This window comes from Apteryx rowi, unplaced genomic scaffold (assembly GCF_003343035.1).
Source record: "Apteryx rowi isolate R43461 unplaced genomic scaffold, aptRow1 scaffold_481, whole genome shotgun sequence".
NCBI lineage: Eukaryota > Metazoa > Chordata > Aves > Apterygiformes > Apterygidae > Apteryx > Apteryx rowi.
Genome location: NW_020450740.1, coordinates 171,164 through 188,198, shown reverse-complemented (window position 1 = coordinate 188,198; position 17,035 = coordinate 171,164). Strand labels below are relative to the sequence as shown.

Sequence of the window (17,035 nt, the reverse complement as noted above, 5' to 3'; positions counted from 1 at the left end):
GATAAAAGTAATGATTACAACTGGTTGCAAACTTTATATTCAAAGGGGTTCTACTTTTTACTAAGCAGTTAGGCATGACTCTGTGCACTTTCACCGGTGTAGATCTTCATACCTTTTCTCCCTCATCTTTCATATCTGAAATGACTCTGCAGTTAAAGCAACATCAGTATCAGAGATGGAAAAGAAAGCATTAAGGCTCTGCAAAAAGAGAGAATTAGAAAAGTGCCCTTAGATGAACCTGTCTTCACTTGCATTTTACATGGTGTTTTGCTTTTTTTTATAGAAAAAGCACAAAAAAGGATGTGTTGACATTTCAAGGATCAAATGTGTAGAAGTTGTTAAAAACGACGGCATTATTCCCTGTCAAAATAAATACCCATTTCAGGTATGTTCCATTGGTTTATATCTTCAGCAGAGCCAAGCCATTGATGTGCAACTCGCTTCAAATAACTTTCGCTTTTGCATACTGAGGCCGTTCTGGCTCTCCCTGGGGCTGTGGTGGAGGTGGCTCAGGACCAGTGACCAAAACCTTTCTTATCCTACTTGAAAGCACCATATATGAATATTAAAATCTAAATTTTTTTTCCAGTTTATGCGTTGTGTCTTACATTTCTTATGTTGTTGAAGACCACAATTTTGCCAAGTTTAAAAATCGTTTGCCTTATTCTGTTTACTCTGTTTCCTGAGAAGTAAGTAAATGAATGTTACCATGTGAGTGTCTTTTTGGATTATTTATTTATTTGTTTGTTTTCAGGTTGTGTATGATGCTAATACGCTTTATATTTTTGCACCAAGTGCACAAAGCCGGGATCAGTGGGTGAGGAATCTGAAAGAAGGTAATAAAAATTGCTGACACTTAGTATCTGACATATTTAGACACATTTTCTTGAGCTAGAAAAATATAATGTTAAAACTTTTGTTTCATTTTTCTACTGATTTTATTTTTACTGGATTGGATCATCCTTTCCTTGCATAGTGTGTGATAACAGGCAATGGAAATATCAAACACCTAGATGGATTTCACTCAATTTGTGCAGTCTAGCTAAAATCAGAATTTGACCCTATGCTGTTGCACAATATGTTAATCATTAAAAATTTTATCCACAGCAGTTAATGGCATCACTCATTTACAGATAACTTAGTTTTGTTTGAATGTAGCTAGACAATGTATGGGCCTGATGATCCCCTTGCCTGCTGTCACTTTACATCAGGGTATCTCCACTGAGATACAATTCTGATTTATGCTATCATAGGGAGTAAAGGTCCTGCATGTTTAGCAGCAGCTTTTTTTCCAAGAGCTTTCTGCCACCATCAGATGTTCCCATTAATCACAAGTGTGCTTTCAAGTAATAAGAAACAGTTCCTGGACTGGGGACTGCAGGTCAGGGCACAACCTCTGAAGCTCAGTAGGCTAGAGGATGGGAGCTGAGAGCCTTTTAAACCAAACATAGACCTTGTGCCACGGCATAGTGATAAATGTTAGCCAGCTTTCCCTCCAGAATACTATTGTAGGGGAAATTATGAGTCATTTGCAGTGGTAATAAAAACAACAGAGGCAGACAGAGCCCCCAGGGCCCTCGCAGCTGCCTGACTGTGCTGCAGGGTGCAGGTGGGTGCCTGGCCCGCGGGGTGCCCCTGTGTGGCCTTCCCTGCTCTCCTGACTGTGGCGAGCACCTACTTGCTGCTCTGGCCAGCTCAGGCAGGGGGAGAGACCTCTTTCTACTGGAAAATGTGATGCATTATCCTAAAAATATTATCTGTTATCGTTGTATGGCTTCCACATAAACATGTAAGAAATTCCTTAAGAGTAGCAATACTATAGTAAGGACAATAAGAAGTCAAGATTATTTCCCATGTTAAAAATATTTATTAACAAATTCAGTGCCACTCCTGCAGATTTTTTTTTTTTTGTATCTCACAATATATACTGCTTACTTCTTTTAGAAATAAAAAACAACAGTGATATAATGGTGAAATATCATCCTAAATTCTGGACGGAGGGAATTTATCAGTGCTGCAGACAGACAGAAAAGTTAGCACCTGGCTGTGAAAAATACAATCTTTTTGAAAACAGTAAGTTCATATGTTTTCATATGTAATTGTTTTGGCTTGGTTTTCCACTTTTTTTATATGACTGTGTCATTGCACCTGAGTGCTGCAGACATTAGGGAAATATATAGAGCAGGGTGAATCGTTGATGTTGTGTCTAAAGTAAATCCAAGTGTGTTATAAAAATATTTAAAAGCCAGTTGACTATCCTTCCAAAAAGTATTCAGAGAAATTTGAAAGGAAACATTTTGAGGTTGCTTAATTTATTTTTCATTTGTTCTGTTGTTTTCCCCATCTGTTTTTTGTTTGTTTTTTTAAACAAAGTGTTTCCCTTAGATTGAGGTAAACCCTCATGGTGATTCAACTACAAATTTTTGCCAGACCTGCAGTTTTAATAAATAAATTATAAATATAATAAATATAATATAATATATAACTTAACCTAAATTAAAATATTCCAGTACAAATAAAGCTCAAGCTTCTAATTGGCAAAAAAAACAACATGGAAAAAAATCACTATTGGACTTGAGAGAAGTAATAAAAAAAAAAAAAAAGTACATATAACTTCTTTGCCTTACTTAGCGAGGCAAGTGTCCCGGGGAAGCACTATATTTTGTTGAAACAACAGATGTTAGTAGAAATGGACATTTAGATTTTTCATGGCTACTATTTCTAACTGCTTCTACTGCTTCTAAATCTTTATTCCTCATTAAGGAGCAGGACATAGCATGGTTTTATATTCCATTTAGAGTTCCTTCCAGGCACTCTACAGGACTGCCCTTCCTGGACCTGCTGGCTAGTTCGGGAATTTCTGCACAGCACACTCAGGTGTGGCAAAGACATCTCCAAATCCCATGGTGAATATAGCCTGTTGTCCAACTTAGTATGTTTTTGCAGAATGCTTAAATGATGTTTTCTTAATACTTAATCAGAACTGTCTTTGTTTTCTGACTTAGCCTTCAGAATAACTTTCTGAGATGTTGAAATCTTATCTAAATTCAAAAACTTTTTTTTTTTAACTTATCTATAAGTTAGTAGATACAAATCCTTTTCTGTGCTCTGTTTCTAGGTATAAGGAAAGCACCCGCTCCAATGCCGGAAAAAAATAGGGTAGGTAGAGTCTTTAAAATATTGAATAGATAATTGCTGTTTCTTGAGGTAGCGTTTAGATTTATTGTGACTCTTTTTCTTATCTTACAGCAGAGGTCTATTTCTGTAAGCATCATTAGGTGTTAAGCTTTATCTGAAGTCCACAGTTGAAAAAATTCCAATACTGCAAATTGGACTGGACTTATTAGTTGTATCTGTGCTGCCAGTGGGATGTGGCATCGGAAAGCAGACATTGTTTGGGACCAGACCACAGCTCGTGGGCTGTTGCGATGGCTGGCCTTCATGGCCCTGGCTCCTCTCCCACCACTGTGCTGCTGATGGGGAGGCAGGGCAACCTGAGCTCCCTCCTGGGGCTACCATAACTAGTCCAGCTTTTGCCTTCAGGATGCTCAACTGCTTTGCACTGGTGTAATAATAAGGGTAGAATTACAAGCAAATGGAATAATAATAGTTTTGTGTTGCTTTCAGCGAAGGCCTCCACCACCTGTTCCCCCAGCTGAAGAAAATGACAGTGAAGAGGAAGAAATAGTGGTAGCAATGTATGACTTTCAGCCTACAGAACATCATGATTTAAGATTAGAGAAAGGTGAAGAGTATACGATAATTGAAAAAAATGATATTCACTGGTGGAAGGCAAGAGATAAATACGGGTAAACGTCGGTTCCTTGTTTTTGGCATTCATTTTAAAGTTGGATAAGGTTATTTCCACGTCGTAGTAGTTTATATTGATTGTGTCAACAACTAACTCTGTTAGATCTCATTTGGGGCCCCAGTGCTGAAATCTGATCCATATCTTTGTGCCCAAATAGAGTCCCATTTGAAAAAATGAGGTTCTCAATAAATTGCAGAGTCTGCATGCATAGACTGTTGCAGAATTAGAAGCTTTTACAGTTATATTTCCTGTCAGACCTTATGGTTTCCTAATTAAAATGTCAGCCAGCCTGCAAAACCTAGCTAGACTGGTAAAATACTCCTGCTTCCCTGGGGAATGGCTCATTAGGGAGCAATATGGTTAACATTCAGATCAGTAGGCTCTGACTTTCAGGCATGAACGATCATTATCTTGTTTAATAGCTGGATCATTAGGGGTAATCTCTGAATGAGAGCGAGACTGCTGAAGAATCAGTGAGGTGCCTTAATGGCTGCCACTTCACCAACTGCAATGCCCAGCTTTTACATTCTCTGAATTAGAACTTCTCCCTAATATTTATAAGTGAGAGTTTCTATACTTCACTATTTATTAGGTCAATGTTGCAAAATGTTAGGGGTAGTTTTCAGTCATTACACATAGCAGGGCTGCTGTGGCAGTCTCAAAACATGCTCCTGGAGATTGGCTGGTTCATTCAAGTGCAGAAGTGACAGCAAAGCAGAGAGTTGCTTGTTTTGACCCTTCTGCTGGTTTTCTTGRACACTTCTGCTGACTGTTTTAACTTCTTTAGGTGCAATAAAAGTTACTTGAGGAAAATGGCTTTCTAGGTAATGAGTAGTAGAGTGGGTCTGCAATAAACCAATGACTGCTAGTGACCTCTGGTAATTAACAGCATAAAAGATTGTTTTCTAGGCATGCAATTTTGTATCTTTTTATTCAGATTTTGTATTATATATTCTTCTAGAAATCAAGGATATATTCCAAGCAACTATGTAACAGGAAAGAAGTCTAACAACCTTGATCAATATGAGTAAGTGAATCTTTAAATTAAAATGTGGAAGAACAAAATAAATGCTATGCTTTAAGAATTGCAAAATATTTTTAAAGGTTTAAAAGCAGTTATTCACACATTATAACATTGGTCTTGGAGATTAAAGTTAAATATTTGAAATATGCACGTTTTTGTTCTGATTCTCCATGCTGATTTTGAGGTTTAATTTAGAATGAAATGAGATGGTAATCAGGCATGTAGTTTTTAGGCTATTATTAACAGCAAAAGAAATGAATACCCTCATTATACTCTGCAATAGACTATGGGAAACATTAAAGTGGCACAGCTATCCGAAGTGTGTGGCAGTAACATAGTAGAAAAGAAAACATCAAGAATTGCACAAAATAAACATAACAGATCAGAGATTTTGGAGGGCAGGTTTAATTTTCAACCAAATATATCAGTCAGTGCATTTTAAGTCTCAGTATATGCATGCAGTTCATCAACTAACAATAGAAAGTTTATTTTTATTCTTTTTTTAATTGCCACAACCAACTGATGTTTGATTATGGAATACTTGGTTAAGAACATCAAAATGAAATGTAACACTCCATTCTCCAAGCCTGTTTTTGATACTCAAATTTCAGTGTAACTTGAACTGTTGCGCCTGATGTGTATGGACACTTATGACTTACTTCCTGAGTCTTAGATAAAATGGAGCTGTAAGGAAAGAATATTTAAAACAGTTTATGAAACCCCATTAATAGTTCTAAAACTCTACTCTGTCATGTATGGCTCCTACTTCTGTGTTTTGGCAGAAGATAGAATTTCTTCTGGGATTTTGCCTTCAGCTTTTTTAGAGGATATTGTTTGTTCTTGTTACTCCCTCATCTTTGAGACTTTTGTTACAAGCCCTGTCCTGCTCTGGGCTGTGCTGTGAAACTGGTAGAAAAGGAAGGAAGGAGCTGGGCTGCCTTATCTGGTCCGGCCACTTTGTGCCTTGCCACCTTGGTGACGTCATTCTGAGTCACTGAAGAGTCTAGGGAGGATTACTCCAAGTTGTCTATAAACTGCAGGAAACCACTAACTCTGGAAGAGCAGAACTTGTGCAGAGGCTTCTATATCACTTCCCTAGGCTTTTACCATTCTATCGGCATAGCTCAAAACTATTGCACCACACCATTTGCTAGCTCTGTGGGGTTTTTTTATTGTGTTTTATTTATTTATTTTTATTCATTGCAGCTGGCAAAAATTTCAGTGAATTCTCTGGCTGCTTTAACCTGGCTGTGCAGCACAGAGCTCAGGGCTATGCAACTGTGACATTTAGTTCACTTTTAAACTGCTCTTTGTTAGGTCATTCTTCCCTTGAAAGGCAAAACTAGTCACAAAGTTATTGAATTAAACACAAGTCTATCAATCGGCTCAACAGGTAATTTGGCTGGTGTATAGGTGGCTACTTCAGAATTTACTTGAGATTGCCAGTCTGCCTTCAGGCTGCCATTCAGAGAAACAACTGCTATCAGCATGCTCATATTTTTGAGAAGCATTTTTCTTGAAAAATGAGTTATTTCACCTGTATTTTGTTGGCTTCTGTGGGATCTCACTGGATTTATTTCAGAGCRTTTTTATGGGTAAGCTGTGCAACATAATAGAGACTGATTTTTTTATTTTTTTATTTTATTTTTTTATTTTTGGTAAATTGACCTTTGGTCAATTCAGTTCACTTCTTGACCTTCAGCATCATAAAATTATTGAATCTGCAACTTTATAATACTTTGCTTTAAGCATTTTACATAAAGAAATCAAATACCTTGGAGAATTTTTGATCACATAGTGATGTTGTATTGCAGATGGTACAGCAGAAATCTGAACAGAAGCAAGGCAGAACAACTCCTTAGAAATGAGGTGAGTTCTGTACTGTTGTATTAGCAACCATAGGATTTAGTTAAAGTAGCTTCTTTTATTAGAATTAGTTTCATTTTAGCACATGCAAATCACAGCTTAATTAGAAAAAACATACAGCTTAAAGCTGTTTGTGGCATGAAACTGTTGTTGTGCTTGCATTTTAGGACAAAGAAGGTGGTTTTGTGGTGAGAGACTCAAGTCAGCCAGGCCTGTATACAGTTTCCCTTTATACAAAATTTGGAGGGTAAGTGTTTTGTGGCTACTCTGTACATCTTACGTTGTTTGAATTGATTTGCATACATATTTGAACTCATAGGCTTGGGGAAAGCCTGAGAGAGAATTCAACAAAGAAATGAATACTGCTATTTGAAAAACAAACAGAAAAAAACAGGCGACTAAAATTTAAAATTAGCTTCTAGACTCCAGGGTTAGGCCACAGTTGCTTTAATCTAACATAAATGTAAACTGCCACCAGAAGAAGAAACCTCACTTTCCCATGCCATTCATTCTTTTCCCTCATGCCAGCCTAAATGTTTGTGTGGGTGTGTGGTGAGCTGGATCAGGGAACTGATCTGGCTGAAAATTAACCTTTTATTGGTTAATCTTCAACTTGACCAGGTTATTGAAATGAATGTGAGTAGCAAATGCTCAGTGTCTCTGAAATTCGAGCTCCTGCTGAAGTGTGTAATGCAGGGCACCTGTGCAGACTGTGTGTGCGCCCGCCCTGGGGCGATGGAGATGTGCGCTGCATCCAAACACTCCCTGGGAAAGGCTAGCATCTCCCAGGCTTCAAAAGCAGGTGGGAAATGCCGTGCACCCCTTCGCCGGGGTTGCGTCTGAGCCCTGTGACACTGGGCAAATGGAGCCCCTCTGCTGTTGCCCCTAGTGCTGGTGACCAGGTGCCAACTTTTCAACTCTGAGAGTGGAGGAGTAACATACTACTTCCAGCTATGGTGGGAGGATATGTGGGATGGACCTATTTGCTCTCCCCTACATTTGTGCAGTTCTTCAGATATGAAAGTTACTTAGTACGTTTTGTATGTTGCCTCTGTATTAAACAGTGTTCTTTTTCAAGTCAATATATATATTTTCTTATATTCACAAGAAATGGCATTGTATTTTTATTTTTACTTTTTTTTTCTTTAGAGAAGGTTCATCAGGAATAAGACACTACCATATAAAAGAAACAGTGACATCACCAAAACAGTTCTACCTCGCAGAAAAACATCTTTTTAACTCCATTCCAGAAATAATTGAGTATCATAAACATAATGCAGCAGGTAAAAGAATCTGACTTTCTTGTCAGTTAGGGAGGATTTGAAAAGGTGTATTAGGGTTTTGGTGACGGTTTTTAGGTTTGTATAGGTTCTTCTTGCTTTGAAAATAAATTTTTGTATATATTTAGTATAATACTATATATACATTTACTATATTACTATATATTCATTCCCTATATATACATGCATACATGTGCACACACACATATGTATATATTTACTATTCCTGTTATTAGCATAGTCTAGTGGATGTACATGAGCAACAGGGGGCATCTGAAGCCTCTGGCTTTATGAAGACAGATGTTTTTTTCTTTTTTTCAGCGTTCTCTATTACATTTTATATATCACTCAGCTGACGTTCCTATTTATTTGCTGCATAGTGGGCTAGATCCTTTCTCCTGGCCAAGAGACAAGCCTAGAGCAATCCAGGGTGAAGCTGCTAAGGTGTGGCAAAAACTTTTGACAGTCTTGGTGCCTCTTGGTACATGCTGATCCCCAGTATAACAAAAGAATAGCTGTATCAGGTCAGGAAAAAGAAACATTCGCTTAGCTCAGCATCCTGTCTCCAATAACAGCCTATAACCCACAGCAGATGCATAGGGATGGTACTTCCCCGGAGTACTCTCCAAACCCTAGTTTATTTTATGTGTGGCTCCACCATTCAAAATAATCTAGCCTGCATGTAAGAAGCAGATAAGGAGAACAGTAATATATTGTTCAGGAAATCCCTGAAGATGTGTCTTTGTAAAGCTTAGATGCTTTAGATCTTTCACTGACAGCTGATGCTGGTGTCTGCCCACTGTATGATAAGATGGGGAGAGTTTAGGAATCCTCTTGACATTGAGGTTATGTTCCCTAGGCTTTATAGCCAGAATCCACTTACCATTAAGCATAGCAGAATCTGGTTCAAGGCACAGATACTAATATACTATTCTTTTTCAAATTCTGTGCTTAAATTTCCGTCATGAGATATATTTTCAAGATGCTTATATTAAATTCAGATGACCAGGCATCTCCTGATGATATTCTGGGACAGGTTTATTTTATCGGTTGTGTAGCTGTTTCTCTTTCTGAAAAATCTGCTTTGAAACATAAGTATTAAAATTAGTTATAATAAATGAGAAGCAGTATTGTTTTTAATAGCTTCATTCTTTTTACTGTACATCTTAATCAAGTTCTGACAAGATTTTAGGAGATTATTGAACTAGTGCGCAGCACTTACTTTTGTATATGTAAAATCCCCTTGTGAAACTGGTGCAATTTATACATACAAATCAAAAATGATCAGCAGTAACAGTTTGAATATACATTTTAAACAATCTTTCTAATCTGATTTATGAAAGGTGCAGTCTCTGCTCAGCAATTATTTTGATGCAAGCATAACTGTCATGCACAAATATGTATACATATATCTATATCCACCTCTCATCAGTAAAGGTGATGCAGCAATTTAGGCCCAACAGGTAGCTCCTGTGTACCTCTTGTAAGCATTTTGAATAGTCAAAACGATGCAATAGCAGAAAAAAGTCAAAGCTAAATATGTCCCTGTAAGATTATTGTTAGTCAGTTTGCAGTGAACAAGTGGCTGATTTGCTGCTTAGCACCCTTTCAGAAGTAAACTATGTCCCTTGATGAATTATCTTTGAAATTCAGGTCTTGTTACCAGGCTGCGCTACCCAGTGACCCCGAAGAAGATGACAGCACCGACAACTGCAGGGTTCAGCTATGGTAATTGCGTGTTTTTATGTTAATCTATGAATAATTTCTCTAATAATTTTGTATATGTGAATTGTTGCAATATTTTCTAAAAATTTTTTCTAAAAATTCTGTGGACACCATGAGCTCTGTGTGATTACTGAGCTGCACCTTTGCTCTTTCATAAGCTGTCACACTTCTTAAAACTTGGCCCTTTGATCTTTGTCTGTGGGTTGATTACTCTCTTAATTCAGAATAATCCGTTTTAAGCACGGCACATCAGATGGCGTGAATAGCTTCTATCCATTGGCACTATTTTATTTAATAGCAGCCTGTTGAATCAAGTCTGATAATACCAGTATGTAAATACTGGCCTCAGAAAATTTGATTTTTGCCTTTTATGTTGGTCAGCAGCTGCTTATAGGTTGTGTCTACCTAACAACTTGTGTTTGTTTTTTAAGATACAGAAGTGCTATGTTTTCAAATTAATTCTGAGGAGCTTTCTCCCTAAGTTCTGTAACTTGCTAATAGTCTGGCGTTTCCCTGTCCTCCTTCCTATTACTGTCAACTCACTATGTTCTCTAATATAACAGTCATTGGTTTTTGTTTGGTTGGTTTTATAGAGAAATGGGAAATTAATCCATCAGAGCTAACCTTCATGAGAGAATTGGGGAGCGGTCTCTTTGGAGTAGTGCGTCTTGGGAAATGGAGGGCGCAGTATAAAGTAGCCATCAAAGCAATTCGGGAAGGTGCAATGTATGAAGAGGATTTCATTGAAGAAGCTAAAGTGATGATGTGAGTTGCCGCACAGTGGCACTTCTGTTGCCAGTTCTAGGCTTCTGATGYAGTATACTGGTCAGAGACCTCAGGCAGATGGTATTTTTACAGCTTCATGGGGTTGGAGAGCTAGCACTGGGTGGAGGAAGTAATAGTAACTACATGATTTCAATCATTCCAGGAAATTAACACATCCTAAATTAGTTCAGCTGTACGGTGTGTGCACACAGCAGAGACCTATTTACATAGTGACAGAATTCATGGAGCATGGCTGCCTGCTGAACTACCTGAGGCAAAAACGCGGACTGTTGAGCAAAGACATCCTGCTGACTATGTGCCAAGATGTGTGCGAAGGAATGGAGTACCTGGAGAGGAACAGCTTTATCCATAGAGACCTGGTAACATCCCATTATGCAATATACACTTTTTAAAACTTGTATTTTTAAACATATCTATTCCTTGTTGAAACCACCCATTTGTAAATAACAGCTTTTATTTTTGCAGAGAATTAAGTTCTGTACGTCAGCTCTTTAGGCTCCAAGCAAGACTCTAAAGTTGCCCTGTACAGAGAAAGTTCAGACGTTTATCTCTCCCTACAAAACGGAGTAAAATCTTTCCAAAACGTTTATAAAGAATTAATAGCTGTTTCTGCTAAAATAACATATCTTTAGGATGTATTGGTGCCATTTCACCATTCATTAATCCTCTGAGATAATTTTTCCTGCCTTTTTTTCATTTTTATTTTTACAAAATGTTTCACTTGTTATAATAATATCATTAAGAGCAAATGTATGTGTACTCTTTATGCTGGATTTTAATGAGAATACCTCACTGAATTTGGTAAATCAGTTAACTTTCGAAGCAATGAGAACAAAGTTCTCACTGGACAGTTGCGAATTGTTTGAAAGAGACTGCAAATTTTAATCCAAATCTAACTGTTCCTTTTGTAGGCCGCCAGAAACTGCTTAGTGAATGATTCAGGAGTGGTCAAAGTGTCTGATTTTGGCATGACAAGGTATGGCTACAAACATACGAGTATACGAACATACTTGCAGTGAATTTTCCAAAAATTCACTGCAATCCCTTGCACTTACCTGTAAGACAACAAATGTCTGGCAGAATTACAGGCAAAAATGATGTTTTTGACCTCTCCAAGGAATTCTGCCTTGCTTGATTTCCCCCCGCCCCAGTTGCCTTTAAATATTACTCATTCTGTGGTCATGTATCTATTTCCTTATTCTTTTTGAGTCTAGAAAAGCAAAACAAGGTAGTTCATTCCATAAAGAGTTAGGCGTGTCTGGCTCTTACCGTGAGAGGCCTGGCTTTAAGTCGATTCCATGGTCTGATTTGGTCTTCTATTACAAACTTGCTGTAAATTCTGTAGTGACTTCATAAATTTTAATTTCCTGGTGATGCAGGAGGCCTGTTAGAATCTGTCTGTTGGATAGTAGAGCTTGCATTAAAGAGACAGCAATTGTCAGTGTGTTTTGGCAAATAAATGTTGCAAAGAGGCTGCTCAGTCAGACAGGGATCCTCTCTGAGTAGATGTTTCAGAGCTGCATTTCATTAGCCAAAGCACTGTGAGGTGCTGAGAACCAGAGAGGCTTCAGTTTGCTGCCTGTGTTGGCCCGGGTGGGGGGGGGTGCGGGCGAGGCTGGGGCTAGGGAGGGAGCGCATGTAAGAAAGGGAAAAAAAGCACCTGGGCTTCGACAGTGCTGTTGTTGGCTGTGCCAGCCTTCTCTGCCACTGAACCTGCGTGTGCCCTGAAGCCTGAATTCGGCCTGACGGATGAGAAGTAGAGCAAGAAATTGACACTTTTGCATCATTTTTTCTAGAAACAGAAATAGAAATTGAATAAATGTTAAATGTAATTAAATTTAAAATTTAATTACATTTTAAGTTTAGTATAAATAGAAATTTAACTTGTATGTGGCCTAGACCTGTGTTGTTTAGCTAATAATCACAAGAGAAGGCTCTGAGTTAATAAGAAAAACTAACTGGCTCTTAACTGAAACTTTAGTACTACTTTGAGATTTTTATTATGTGGTACTAACAATCATGACCACTAGGTGGCAATATGAGCTTCTAATATTCAAATCTAAATTAAAATATAATCTGCCAGTTTAGAGGCTGACTGAAGGATTTTGGTTTTTATTTTTTAGGTATGTCCTTGATGATCAATACACAAGCTCTTCAGGGGCTAAGTTTCCTGTGAAGTGGTGTCCACCAGAAGTTTTTAATTATAGCCGATTCAGCAGCAAATCGGATGTCTGGTCATTTGGTAAGACACTGAAATACACCGTTATTTTTTTTTTAGTTTATCAACAAGCAGATAAACTCCAGTTTTCAAGACTTCAGGCTTCTAAGAAGCAGCTCAGTGAAAGCATTTGTCATAGTTTTATGCTTGCATAAAGTTCCACAGGGATAATGAAAACTTTTTTTTTTAAACTCATGCTAGTAGAGTAAGATTTCTTCAGACATGTTTGAATGCTTTCTAGAATATAGATCTCAAAGAAACTCCTTCCCTGTCAGAAAATTTGTGCCTAGATCTTGAAGTGCATGTTTATTTTAGAAATATTTTTGCTTATTTTCTTAATGTTTATTTTCATTTTTTAGGTGTTTTAATGTGGGAAGTATTTACAGAAGGAAAAATGCCCTTTGAAAAAAGCTCCAACTATGAAGTGGTAACTATGGTTAGCCAAGGACATCGTTTGTATCGGCCCAAATTAGCCTGTAAGCTGGTATATGATGTCATGATGATGTGCTGGCAGGAGGTATACATTTTTTCTTATTTTTTGCCTTTCAATTGACAAAAGGTCAATCTAGCAAGAGCAATTAATCTCCACTGCAGTATTCTGACTATGTCTTAGTCAGGCCCTGCGGTATCTATGTACCCCTGCTTCCTGAGGGAACATTCATAATTGGAGTTATTGGCTCCTGGAACAAAAATGGCCAGGATATCTTCCACTTAAGGCTGTTCAAGAAAGAGATAAAAAGGAGTACAAGGAAAAGAATAGGGCTCCTGATCCACTACTGATCGTGCATAAAAGATGGGACACAATAGATGAGAAGTAGGCCAGAGCTGAATGTTCGTAGCCACTCACAGATGATAGAAAAAGTGTAAACTTGCTGCATAAAAAGAACCAACTGAATGATGTATTGTTCTCTAGTCAGGTCAGTGGGAGAATGAGTTTAGTTTAGTCACTAATGTCTATCCCTCTCTGTTCTTTCCCTTTAAGAAAGTGGAGAGTATAAGAGTAGTCAAATAAATATGATTTTAACGTAACTGAGGTAACCAGTCATAGGTTTTGCACACAAAACTAGATGCAGACAAAGAAGTAAAAAGGCTTAATGTCCCATAAGGTTTAATAAGGACAGTGGGACAGCTAAGGACCACACCCCCGTGACAAGGGTCGCCATATTTCCAAAAACAAAGTTTTGAGACATTAGGGAAGGAGGAATTGGAGAGGGGGAAACACTGCCTGTCCCATTCCTTCCCCTGAACTGGGGTCCCAGGTACAGAGAGAAGGCCCCTGCTTCCCTCGGGGACTTCCAAATTCCTCATGTCTGCCTGGATGAGCTCCGCAGGATGGAGGAAGGGCAGGAAAAAGCAGGGCGCCAGTGGCCCTGTTATGACACAGAGGGCTTTGAAGGAGTTACCTTGAGTGGTGGATGCAGCAGCACCACTTCAGTGCAGTGATCTGCCCAGGATGACTCTAAAGTAAAGCTAATGAACTTAGACAGAGCTCTGCTTTAACAAGGTTAATGTTGCTGTCCATAGCATGAATTGGACAGATTAGGCTGCAGTTGAACCTAAACACAAATCCGAAGATTTACAAAGAAAGATTAAAAATACACTGTACTACTAATCCTCCTGATCCAGAAAGATATCAACTGTTCAGCTTTCAAAAAGGTAAGAGGTAAAGGGGCAGCAAAAACAAATTTAATACTTTAAGTATTAACTAAATTAGTATGAAACTTTTTTTGCAGTATTAAAGCAAAAAATCTATAAAAATGTAGATGCATTTAATTATGCCTCTAATTTTGGATAAAGCAATCAAGGAAACCAGGAACTTGAAAGAGCCAAGTGATTTATTTCTAGTTGGTCTTTGCCCCAGAGATGCTTGGGAAAGACTGCTCTTTCCCAGAATAAAGATGACATACTGTCTGACACTTGTCTTAGTGGGGAAGTTGCTAGAACAAAGAGGAATTAGTCATCAAACCAACCGGTGAATTCTAAAGCTTACGACATGCTGGTTTATGAAGCAAAGAATATATTTAAAACAACAACTGTCCTGGAGGGCTGCAGAATGACAAACGTGTCTATAGGTTAAAAAGGCTGTTCACAGGAACCAAGAAATTTCAGGTCATTAAATTTTGTTTGTATTAGGTAACCTGCTTAGAATGGGCATTAAAATGGAATAATAAATCGCCTCAAAGATCATAAGTTATTTGTTAAGATTCTTTGAATATTGATATTCATTTATAGAATTTATGTGAGCATTAATGAATTGACTAAAAGTTCATTGATTTCATCAGGGATTATTAATTATCTAAAGAGTCATCATGCATGAGAAAATCTTTGTGAATCTCAAACAGGACACACGGTAGCAACAAATGTTCAATCTGTCATAAAATATGATTAATCATAGGTGCCTCAGACATTGTTTAATAAATTTATTAATAACTTGAAAAGGGAAATGAATACTGAAGCATCAAAATTTAGCAGACATTACAAATTTAATTAGGTTGTTAAATGGAGGAAAAGTGCAAGTTACGCAGACATTCAAAAGATGATAAATTAACTATCAACAAGGTCAGTAAAGAGACTACGTCAATATATTGCCATAATTAAATGAAGCAAACAGGATGTTACGACACAGACAGAACTGTTTGGAAAAAAGAGCAATAGAATAATGCTGTTACATAAATCTGTGTAGCTGTCTCATTTCTCAGTCCAAAAAATAAGCATTGAAATAAGAGACTTCAGAGAAGGACACTCAAAATGCTTAGGAGCATGAACAATTTGCATGAAGAAAGATTGCAACAATTTATTAGGGGTGGGAGAATAGGGAGAAAAATGGAAAAGAACAGCAGTATGCAAAGTAATGAATTATATGAAGACTGTAGTCCAGCAACACCTCTTCACAGCTTGTCAAAACAAAAAATAAGGTGAAACTTACTGCAATTAAGAGATGTGTTCAAAACCAGCACAAGGAAATTTTTTTTCACATCACATTTAATGAGATGGTAAATGTGTTGCCACAGAATGATATCAAGACCAAGAATTTATCAAAATTGATGTAACTTTAGTACATGCTGATCACAACAGTGCATGCTTTTGTTTTTAGAAACCAGAGGCACGCCCTACTTTTGAAGACTTGCTTCACACAATCATTGACATTGCAGAGGGTGAAGATGCTTTCTGAAGAAAAACAGCAGCAGCCCAAGTACAGGAAAGAATCCACATTGGAGAGATGTAGCCTCATTTCTGTTTTAAAGGCTTGGTCCTGTAAGCTGCTGGATGTTGCTAAGGAGTGTGGAGAGCCTGTAACGTTTGCTGCACTTCAACCCGGGGAGTTGTATATGATGCTGGGAAATGTGCGCAATATCTTCAGCAATACTAGTAGGCCCTATATTTTCTCTGAAGTCAGCATCGCATAATGGACAAACTGAGCTCTCTGTGGAGAAAGAGAGAGAATGTGACCAAAGCCCAAGAGCTTAATTTGCATTTACTGGGTCATATTTATGTATATACAGTCCATGTTTCTGAGTTTCTCTTTACTCAGGCAGTAGAAATGGTAGTAGTAGTGATTTGCATGCTTTAAAATTGAAGGTATCTATTAATAGCTAGTTACTGACATTGAAGTGTTTCCAGAGATTCTCCAGAAACATTATTTTTCTCAGTTGATGGTTGTTCTATGACACATCAAGAACACAAAACATGCCTCTTTCCTTTGCACCTAGTGAGTTGCCAACAATGCAGTCATTGGTTTGGTATAACACTCAAAAGCTTTGCCTAAGAACCAAGCTGTGATTATGTCGAGACCTTCTAGGGCCTCTCATCAACCAAAGACCTTCCAAGATTAGTCTTAATGTTACTTACGAAAAATAAATCCAAGATTCAGCCCAACTGGCTGTCAGTGTACTGTAGTACCCTGTTTTTGATTAATTATAAAATAATTTATATGCTGTATGTATTGTAAATATATAAATTCTATACATTTATTTATATAAAGTGTGTTGTCTTGAAATTTTCAAGCATGAGTTTGTTCTACCCTAACTTACATACGCAGCTCAATATATGAGACTGTAAATGAAAGAAATTACACCCTCATATTATTAAAGAACTCCTTTTCCTTTGTCGTCTGTATGTACAACGATCTAACCTTTCCATTCTTAACAGAAAATGTCATATCGTATGTTGTGTGTAAATAAACAATGTTAACTGTTGTTTGGAACAGAGTAAAGGGTTGCAAACAATTTATTGACAGACAGTGCTTTATCAGCCAAACTCATTGTTCATATGAGTCTATTATGATAATCTGTGTATATATGTCTGTACATTTATATACTCTAAGT

The 17,035-nt window shown here is 37.6% G+C and overlaps 1 protein-coding gene across 4 annotated transcripts in view; it reads left to right on the top strand.

Annotated features, from left to right (window-relative positions):
* Nucleotides 1-16,936, top strand: part of TEC (tec protein tyrosine kinase) — a 55,654-nt gene extending 38,718 nt beyond the window's left edge. For 3 of the 4 annotated variants that reach the window (XM_026078642.1, XM_026078643.1, XM_026078644.1), the window contains exons 3-19: nucleotides 284-385; nucleotides 755-836; nucleotides 1,945-2,073; nucleotides 2,799-2,906; nucleotides 3,119-3,159; nucleotides 3,628-3,809; nucleotides 4,773-4,838; nucleotides 6,650-6,704; nucleotides 6,869-6,948; nucleotides 7,851-7,984; nucleotides 9,635-9,709; nucleotides 10,300-10,471; nucleotides 10,635-10,851; nucleotides 11,404-11,468; nucleotides 12,616-12,734; nucleotides 13,070-13,227; nucleotides 15,805-16,936. In XM_026078642.1, coding sequence (XP_025934427.1) covers nucleotides 284-385; nucleotides 755-836; nucleotides 1,945-2,073; nucleotides 2,799-2,906; nucleotides 3,119-3,159; nucleotides 3,628-3,809; nucleotides 4,773-4,838; nucleotides 6,650-6,704; nucleotides 6,869-6,948; nucleotides 7,851-7,984; nucleotides 9,635-9,709; nucleotides 10,300-10,471; nucleotides 10,635-10,851; nucleotides 11,404-11,468; nucleotides 12,616-12,734; nucleotides 13,070-13,227; nucleotides 15,805-15,882 — 1,863 coding nt within the window. In that variant the 3' untranslated portion in view covers nucleotides 15,883-16,936. The remainder of the gene's footprint in view (nucleotides 1-283; nucleotides 386-754; nucleotides 837-1,944; nucleotides 2,074-2,798; nucleotides 2,907-3,118; nucleotides 3,160-3,627; nucleotides 3,810-4,772; nucleotides 4,839-6,649; nucleotides 6,705-6,868; nucleotides 6,949-7,850; nucleotides 7,985-9,634; nucleotides 9,710-10,299; nucleotides 10,472-10,634; nucleotides 10,852-11,403; nucleotides 11,469-12,615; nucleotides 12,735-13,069; nucleotides 13,228-15,804) is intronic. The other variant, XM_026078645.1, reaches the window with a different exon arrangement.
* Nucleotides 16,937-17,035: the final 99 nt, after the last annotated feature.